The sequence below is a fragment of the Talpa occidentalis genome, unplaced genomic scaffold (assembly GCF_014898055.3).
Source record: "Talpa occidentalis isolate TD23 unplaced genomic scaffold, MPIMG_talOcc4v2.1 talOcc4.13, whole genome shotgun sequence".
NCBI classification, from domain to species: Eukaryota; Metazoa; Chordata; class Mammalia; order Eulipotyphla; family Talpidae; genus Talpa; species Talpa occidentalis.
In genome coordinates, this window is record NW_023601322.1 from 43,803,426 (window position 1) to 43,812,752 (window position 9,327).

A 9,327-nucleotide genomic window follows, 5' to 3' on the forward strand; every position below is an offset into this window, starting at 1 on the left:
GGAGTGTGAGTAGGTGGGAGTCTGGCTTTAATTTTCAATGTGATTCTAAAACAGAGGCTCTAAAGTCTAGTCAGTTGTCTGGCTGTCTTAGTCCTCGGGCATAACCTTATTTCCACGGAGCGTCTGCCGGGTTCTCCATTGAGGTTACAAAACAAAAAGAGCACAAAGCCGAAACTGGATGTGGACTGGGGCACTGACGTCTCTACTAGGCTTATTTACGTTTGGGTTTGTGTGTGTGTGTGTTACAAGTGATGGGAAAATGTTACTGTGCCAAATGACAGTTCTTTTACTTCAAACAACGGTAGGCACATGCGAAACTAGACCCCAAGGAGGGCCCCTTCTTGGAAGCGGCCAAACAGTACCTGGTGTTTTAAAAGGTTAATTTTAATCAAGAAATTCCTGTTGGTGCCCTACTAACTCAACCACAATAAATCAATAGGAACATGTGTTTACCTAATGGCTAGTTTCTGTTTGAAATACCGAATGGAGAGAAGGGATCCCCCAGCAGGGTAAGTTCTAAAACTTGACTGTTTACCCAAACAAATGAGCAGCCTGACGTGGTCTCCCCTTTTCCATCAAGGAGGCGGGGGCCTGGGGTAGGGGTGTCGGGTCGAGTCGCGTCGGAGCTGGCGCGCCCCGGGCCGTCCTTAGCGAGGCTTTTAAAGAGCATGTGAGCATGACAAGTGTCTGTCCGCTACGTGTTAGATTTCGAAAGTGCCTCGCAATCCTGCCGGGAACTGGCAGATTTCGCCCGGGGGAACAGACTTTCGCCTGGGGCGGCTGAATCTCCCGTCTCCCACTCCCGCCAGCCCCTCACAGTTGCAGGAAGAGCCCAGGGAGAAAAAGGGTGCGACGCGCCAAGCCCGCGTGTCAATGGCAGCCGCGTTTTCTGGAAGAAGTTGGTTCTTGTCCGGAATACTTTTCCTACCGTGCCCCGCCCCTTGAATCACCAGCGGCTGACTTCTGCGCCCGGGAGTCGCGACGGTGGAGTTTGGGGCAGCTGTCAAACACCTAGAGGGGGGGAGACTTTCCCACCCTGGGGTAGAGAAGGGCAGGGCGGGGGCTTTTTTTTTCTTTTCCTATCTTGTAATTAATTTCCTAACCGAAAGCACGCTCACCAGCCCCGTGGAGGCCCAGAGGAGGAACTCGGGGCGCCCATCTGGCGTCGCCCTCACCCGGCAAGGGATGCGGGCAGCGTGCGCGCAGCAGGGAGGAAGGACCGGGCTGCGCCGCGCGGCCGCCCCCACGAGGGACGGGTGACAGCGGCCCCGGAGGCGCAGGGAGAGGCGGCTCTCCTCGCCGGCTGGAAGGTGCGGGGGAGGGGCGGAGGAGCGGCGGGGCGGGCGGGGGACTGGGCGGGCGGCTGGGGGCGGAGGCAAGACCTCCTGTACCTTCCCTCCTTGCCTCTCTCACTCTGACAGCGCCGAGGTGCGCCGAGCAGGAGCGGGGAACAAAGGAGTGGTGTGGAGTCGGGAGGGGAGGGACCGCAGCCACTTGGGCTAGGGAGAGCCCCCGGCCGGCTGCCAGCAGCTCCCGGCCGGAGGAAGCCCAAGTGTCACTTGAATTCTGCCCAAGGAGCGGACGCCCGGGATCCTAGAGCCTTGTTTAGCAATAACGGCTGGAGCGCGTCCTACAAGTTACGGGAGTGTCCGCCTGGAAGGGAGACAATCGTTGGCCCTCCTGCGCCCCCAATCTTGGTCCCTGCAAGACCCCAGCGTTGCCTAGCGCTGGGAGGGGAGCTCCAGAATGAAAAGCAAGAAAGGTAAGAGCCGGCGGGGCTTGCGCATCTTGGCCCCAACCCCGGGGAAATGTGCTCGCCGGGCCACGCCGGGCTCGGGCTGAGAGTGACTTGGTGGACTTTTCCGCCCGGGACTCTCCGACGAGAGCCGTGGCGGCTCTTTGTTGAGGTTGCGGCTGAAATGGCAGTTGCCGTTTTCCTTCTAGACTCAGCACGAGGGGCTGTTATGGGGAGACTACGGGCCTTTCCACGCTGCTGGCACGTTGTCAAGAAACAAGCTCGCCGCCTTGTTTGTGCGCCTCCAAGTTTCATTGTCTCAGCCGACACCCCACGCTCCGCCGAGCCGCCGCGTGGCTTCTCAGTTTTGCTCGCGGGCGGGGAGGTGGTCTCTGGTCGGAGGGACCCGGGCCCCCCTCCGCCGCGTCGGAGCCGGGGGCGGCCGGGACCGCGGGGCTGCTAACTCCTTTGTCTGAAAGTTGGGCTCCGGGGCCCCCTCTCACTCCGGGCTGGGCCTGGGCACTCTTCTCTGGGGTTTTCACAATCGAAGGAATGCGAATTTGGGCCCCGAATCCCTTTCCGTGCCCATCTTTTGGAAAGCTGGACTTTAAAATATCCCTCGCCCCTAAGTTTTCCCACGATGAACTGGGGGCGAGAAAGAGGAGTCGGGCTGGGGCGAGCGGCGTGCTGCTCAATGAGTCCAAGTGTGACAAGCAGGCTTGGTTGTAAGTGCAAAGAGTGAGTCTGTCATTGTTTCCACAAAGCGTTCTGGAAGCGTTACAACTAAAACTTGCCGTCAGTCTGATTTAAAAACAAAGTGCACGGGGGGGAGGGGGGAAGCCCAAACCACGGAAGGTCAAAGAATGTGAACTCCCCTTTCAAAGTTAACTTTGAGTCCCTGACTAAGAGCTACCCCCACGGCTCGGCGGTGAGCTGGAGTTGGTCTTTCTGTTGTGATTTGTGTGGGGTGCTTCAAAACAGAAGTTAATCGCCCTGGGAAGCCTGCGCGGGGGTGGGGTGGGGGCGCTGCTGCGCATGCCCAGGGGCGCCCCGGAGTTTTTCTAACTACACATTCTTTCAGACTCGTCGGGCGAACGCAGTTAAAACGGAGACGTGTTAGCGGGGGGCGGTCTCCAGCCCGAGGGGGCTCCCTGGGCTACGTGTTGTCTTTGGAGTTGCTGGAGTCTGTGGCCAACTTGGAATCACGCGAACTTCCCATCTGTTTTCCCAGCCAGAGTAGAAGTAAAACTCTGGGCACCCGTAGTTGGTGCTAGAGCTCCGCGTGTCCCCCAGCGACAGAGAGAACGTGGGGGTTTAGACAGTTTGGCCATTTAACCGAGCTCGGCGAGAAGACGCCCATGGGGCCTCTGGAGGGCTGTCATCTCGGGGGGTGTGACAGGTCCGGGTCCTGAGCGGGAACGCGTTCTTTGAGACTGTCTGGGAAACGTTGAGGGGTGGGGGGAGAAGGGGGGTGTTTTTGAACGGGCGTTTCTTGCGACCCGAAACAACAGCCGGGCTTCCGCCGGGGGCTGTCTCGCCACATGGCCCGGCCTCTGGCTGGTAGGGTAGGCTTGACCCCCCGCGTCTCCCGGTCACTGCGCCCTGACATCTTGCGATCTCCCCACCCCGGCTCTCGGGTCGCAACCCCCCACCCACAGACCGTTGTCGTGTGTACCGCCCGCCGCGGCCCGGGCTGCTTCCCGGCACTCCGGGGTGTCCTCCCCCCACCCCCCCAGTCGCCCCAACCGCTCCTGCCTCCCCCGCCCTCCCCCCAGCCTCTCCTCCAGCCGCTCTCCTCAGCTGGGCCCGCGGGCGGCATCTGTGGGAATCTTCGGGGTCACCGCGCAGGTCCTGCTGCCGGGCGCCGTCTCTTGGAGACAATGAAAGGTGACGTGTTGGAAGGGAAACTTTGCGAGCGGTTTAGAACTCGTGCGGGGGATGCAGGATCGTCGCGCGTTCTTTCCCTTTTTAGGTTTTCCTGGCAAATTCTGTGGAGGTGGGCAGACTCCCCCCTCTCCCCGCCCCAATGTTGAGACTCACGGCCCCCTGTCTAGTTTCTCGTGACCCGAAACTCTCAAGTCCCCCTGGTTGTGCTGACTCGTTAGTTGGAGCGACCGATTTCAGTTGAGGCTGAAGAACTCGCCAGAACAAAAGCTCCTTGGCAGTGCTCCCTCGGCTCCTCCGGGGTCCTGCGCCCCCCACCCCCTTCCTACCGCTGCTGCCGGTTGGCGGGCGGTCCCTCTGCCAGGGCCCCGGGGGAGAGGTCTGTCCCGCTACACCGGGGGAGTTGGACTGTTTTATGTTTTAGAAACGCCTGAAATTTTCAGTTTTCTTGAGAACAAAAGCACCTTAAACTCAGTTGCAGAGCCGGGCTTGGTAAGACTGGTTTGTGATAATAGTGTTTCGTCGTAGAAAGCTGAGAAGGCCGAAAAACAGACAACCCCCCACACGGGGGGGTGGGGAACCCTCCTCAAATCGCATTAAAGCAAGCAAAAAGGAATTCCGATGAGAAAAAAACACCTCCCCCTGTCTTTTGCTCCTAGTTTCTGACACGAGTTCTTGCCTTGGAGTTGTCGCTCTGCGACCGAGTTCCGCCGCGCGCACTGGCTTGTTAGTGGCTGGGGTGTTGCGTAGATTCCTGCGAGTTAAATTGAGGTCTTCTGACCCGAAAACTTTCCTGCGAGTTCAATTGAGATCTTCTGATCAGAAAACTTGTTTGGTTGGGTTTGCTTTTCCTCAATTGCATACTTAAATTTTTCCTCAGAATACTTTTATTTTTTTAGATCCGTTTCTAGAGTTTCAAAACGGCCAACTTCACGGGCACTATCTCTCTGGTCTTCATTCACACTACACACACCTCCACCCCCCAATTTCCTACTCAGGAAAGACAAGATTGCTTTTTAGAGCTGTGGGGGACCCATGGACTCCCCTGTGGCTTTACAAACATTTCCTTGTATGTGGATGGAGTAAAAGAGGCTTGTGATTCCCCCCCCACACACACACACTCCCATCACCACATTTTTTAATGGTGTAAGCAAAGCAAAAACGTTTGGAAATAAGTCCTAACTGGGAAACTTTTCAAAAGCTCTGTTACAATAGGAAATGAGTAACGTGGAAAAGTCTTTGTTTTTCCAAGTTGAGCCATAATCCGGAGGGAGAGTTTTAATGAAAACAGTCCTGACAGCAGCAAACGTGGTTTGCGGCAGTGAAATATCAGCTGGTGTAGCCAAGGAACTGAAGTCTTCACTTCCTGTTACTTCAGCTTTTGTGCACATATTGGAAATATTTGTTAAAGGTCCAGAGGCCTGGCATTCATTTATTTAAATGAACTGAGAACGTAGTTGAGAGTTGCACTGCAGTTTGGTGTTGCTTAACTGGAATCTGCTTTTTTGTGTCACTAACCCTTTTCTGAAAAATCAAGCTTCTTGTCAAACTCAGTAAGCAGATCAAAGGGCAGACTTCCGGGTTTGTTTTTTTTTTTTCCCCTTCCCTTCAAACTCTTGTTATTGTCAACTTACAGTTGGGAATTCACTGTTCATTGAGCAAATTTTCACACTTTTTCTAGATTAAAAAAAGGGAGGGGAATAATAGCCTTGAAAAAAGTCTGGTTTTTCAGAGTTGAACAGTTTAAACAAATTGCTGTATTCAAATTTGCTTTAGTCATTCAATTACTTGGCACAAAAAGTTAGATTTCTTTAATTATCGCAGAGATGTAAATCAGGAACTCGATTATAATTTCTTAAGTTTTTTTTTTTTTTTTAAGTTACTATCTCTTCATCCAAATTTCAGCATGGGGTTTTTTGTCATTTTCTCCACAGTGAAATCAGTTTCAGTTTTCAAGTATACTTTTTTTTTTTTTTAAGTTTAATGAAATTTACCGGAAGGGAAACATCAAATACCTGGTGGTTAAAACTTAGGATTCTTGTGTGGTTTATTGATGGCTGTTTGTTCCGCCTTGAGCTACAGTGAATCTGCCAGATCATCCTCCCCTTTTGTTAGAACTTGCTTTACTTTGTCTTTGGAAGGTTCTCTCTTTTCAATAGACACTCCCTCCAGCACCTTCTGCCCCCTGCAGTCCAAAACTAAATATGTGTCACCCAGTGAAGTCAGGCTCAATTAACTGGCGAGATTTGTTATCAACAAATCTTTAAATGAGTAGTTTTTCAAATTTCATTGTTTTAATGTTTTAAAGGGGTAGGTTTTTAAAAGAATCTTTAAAAATACATTGGGTGGTCTGTTGCAATGAGAAGTAATTCTCTTTTTATTCCTTATCAGCGTAAATCAGTTAATTAAGGTTAAGTCAACATCACTAAGAATGCATACCTTTAAGTTTCATGTTACTTTTTATTTACTTTACATAAAAGTACTGCTGCTGTTAAACATGGGATAGTTTGTAATTCATTTATATTTTTTAAATTCTGGGTTGTCTTTTAAGATTTTTTCCATTAGTTATTCAGTTGCCTTTGTAGTTTTGCAAGGAAAAAAGGATTAATCACATTGCTATTTAAATTTTTTAAAGTTCAAAATTATGTTTAAATGTCTTTAAGGGTCAGGTCTTAATTTTTATGGAAGCTAGACTGATTTAAATATTCTGACTTGTGAATTCTTAAAATTTCTAGTAGGATTAAAGTACTTTCAGACAAAAGAGGATTTCCTCTGGGGGTTGCATATTCAGTTCCCTTTGTCATGTAATAATTTAAGATTGAATTCTGTTTATTGCTCTGTTCTAGGTTCAGATTAAACTGGCAGTTGAAATGTATGGAAATTTTAAAGTTTATAGAGTGTGAGGTTGAGTCTTTGGAACTCTGACTAATCTTTAGAATACTTGCTAGGTTAAAAGTGTAATTTTCCCTCCTTTTATCAGTGAGGGAAATTGTATACTAATCTTTCCCTTTGTTCCAAACATTAGTTGAAGAAGGAAGAATAGCACTTAAAATATACATTAGGGTGCTCATTAGATTGTTTTTTCCTAGTTAGCAATGACCTTAAAGAGAAGGGTGTCCACATTCCACTACTGCAGCGCCCCCCCCCTCCCACCTCCATTTGGCATGTGGCAAGCAACTCACTCACTTTGGGTGCAGCTTTGTCTTCTCTGCTGAAAGACTTTTCTGAGCATCATTCAGAAGGAATGTGAGAAGTTAACTCTTATGGGAAAGTGGGTAAGAAAGGGCATCTGACAGTTGGTTAGGAATCTCGTGTGTGCTGCTAGTGAACTTACTCTTGAGGACTTTACCTGTGTTCTGGCATTTCAGGGCAGAACACACTGGCCCTTCACCTGGTTCTCAGTGGCCGAGAAAATAGGGGCTTACTTTGTCCTTTCCTTTGCTAGGTGTTGTTACTGCATCTGGCAGTGAGACCGAGGATGATGACAGCATGGACATCCCCCTCGACCTTTCCTCTTCTTCTTGCTCAGGCAAGAGAAGGCGGAGGGGCAATCTGCCAAAGGAATCAGTTCAGATTCTCCGTGATTGGCTGTATGAGCACCGATACAACGCCTATCCCTCAGAGCAAGAAAAAGCATTACTGTCCCAACAAACACACCTATCTACACTACAGGTAAGGAAAAAAAGAACACAAGGTTTTTCTTTTTTCCCAGCGTCATTTTATAGCATTCCTGTATGTCAAGTCATTAAGCACCTCCCCACTCAAAAAAGGAGGAGTATCTTTTTTTGGAAAACTTTCTAGTGCTGAAAGCTAATAAATGGCTATTTAGAGAAACAAATTCTTGACAGTCCTCTGTCAAATAGCATTTCCTTTAATGCCCCCCAAAAGCCTTTCTTTATGCAACAAACATAAAAAGGAGGTTAAATCTTATTCTATTGCTCAGGAAACTGGTTTGATATTTAAACAAGGACAGACTTCAGTGAGGTAATTCATGTTAGGTCTGTTGACACAGTCATTTGAACTGAGAAAAATCAGTAACTGGGAGGAGTGGCCCTTTTCATACAGGAAAGGTTTTCCTGTAGTTGATTAACTTAAACGTGGAAGCAGTGGGTAATAGGTTAATGTAGGGAAAGTTAAAAGGTAAACCTCCCTCCCTAAAATAATTTTCAGATATTTGAGAATTTATGCCCTTTTCTTCTTCCTGAAAAGGCTGATGAGACAAAGAAGGGAATTTGTATTAGAAGAGAAGGAGGGAGTTTATGACAGGAAGCAGTTCTCTTGGCTGGGCTCAGATGCATTGAAATAACTTTGTAAGTTCCGATAAGCCTTTTCATGCCTTCATTAGTGCAAAGAGACATCAATTAGGCACCCTGTAGAAGGTCCTCAGAACTTGTGTTTGCTCAGTGTTAAAGCATACCCATATGATTTCAGGTCTGTAACTGGTTCATCAACGCCCGCCGCAGGCTCCTCCCTGACATGCTGAGAAAGGATGGCAAAGATCCAAATCAGTTCACAATTTCCCGCCGTGGGGCCAAGATTTCTGAAGTGAGTTCAGTGGAGTCAGCAATGGGCATCAAAAACTTCATGCCAGCTCTTGAGGAAAACCCATTTCATTCCTGTACAGCTGGACCAAACCCAGCCATAGGGAGGCCACTGTCCCCTAAGCCATCATCCCCAGGATCGATTTTGGCTCGTCCGTCAGTGATCTGCCATACCACTGTGACTACATTGAAAGATGTGCCTTTCTCTCTCTGCCAGCCAGTTGGTGTGGGACAGAACACAGATATGCAGCAGGTAGCAGCCAACAACTTTACAGACACCTCCCTCATGTACCCTGAGGACACATGTAAATCTGGACCAAGTACAAACACACAGAGTGGTCTTTTCAACACTCCTCCTCCTACTCCACCGGACCTCAACCAGGATTTTAGTGGATTTCAGCTTCTAGTGGATGTTGCACTCAAACGGGCTGCAGAGATGGAGCTTCAGGCAAAACTTACAGCTTAACAACCCTTTTTTCAAGCAAAACAGTTCTCAAAAATTTTGTTATGATTGCCGGGGTGATGGCAAGAGATGAATTGCATTATTTTATATATTTTTTATTAATATTTGCACATGGGATTGCTAAAATGAAGCTTCCTGTTACTGAGAGGTCTTCAATGGAATACAGTCATTCCAAGAACTGTAAACTCAAAAGCTACTGTAGAAACAAAGGGTTTTCTTTTTTTAATGTTTCTTGGTAGATTATTCATAATGTGAGATGGTTCCCAAGATTATGTGATTTTTTTTTTCATCCCTTCCCTTTTTTGTTATTGTTTTTTCAGACTGTGCAATACTTTTAGAGAACATATAGCATCTTATTCATTCCCGTGTGGAACAGGATGCCCACATACTGTCTAATAAATTTTCGATTTTTTTTCAAGCAAGTGTGAATCTTGTAGATTGACAATACCTTTTTTCATGACATAATAAAGTATTTTCTTTAAAAATTACAGTAATGCAGAGTATTTTGTTGAGGGAGGCACTTATTGAAAATGAGCAGGAATATAGCACCCTGATGAACAGGAAGTTGGGGGTGGGGTGGAGTGAGTTAGGGGGGTGTCACTAGGTCTTTGAAAGAACCGTGGACAACAAGCCAGTATGTATAAACAGGATGTGTGATATTTACTCTAGATAGGCATAGCAGGCCCTTAAATCTTTACTTAAAA

At 48.5% G+C, this 9,327-nt stretch overlaps 1 protein-coding gene across 2 annotated transcripts; it reads left to right on the forward strand.

Moving 5' to 3' along the window:
• Window positions 1-1,403: 1,403 nt before the first annotated feature.
• Window positions 1,404-9,108, forward strand: TGIF1 (TGFB induced factor homeobox 1). 2 transcript variants are annotated; one of them, XM_037508787.1, is made up of 3 exons: window positions 1,404-1,762; window positions 7,065-7,291; window positions 8,051-9,108. In XM_037508787.1, the coding sequence occupies exons 1-3, from the start codon at window positions 1,747-1,749 to the stop codon at window positions 8,624-8,626; spliced, it is 819 nt and encodes a 272-aa protein (XP_037364684.1). In that variant the 5' UTR covers window positions 1,404-1,746; the 3' UTR covers window positions 8,627-9,108. The 2 variants fall into 2 exon arrangements, with proteins under 2 accessions (XP_037364684.1, XP_037364685.1); XM_037508788.2 differs by lacking the exon at window positions 1,404-1,762 and adding an exon at window positions 3,080-3,134.
• Window positions 9,109-9,327: the final 219 nt, after the last annotated feature.

Bases quoted from the DNA above. Each gene is read 5' to 3' on its own strand.
- TGIF1 (XM_037508787.1), top strand. The intron at 7,292-8,050 runs GTAAGGAAAAAA...ATATGATTTCAG, and splicing joins CACACCTATCTACACTACAG to GTCTGTAACTGGTTCATCAA.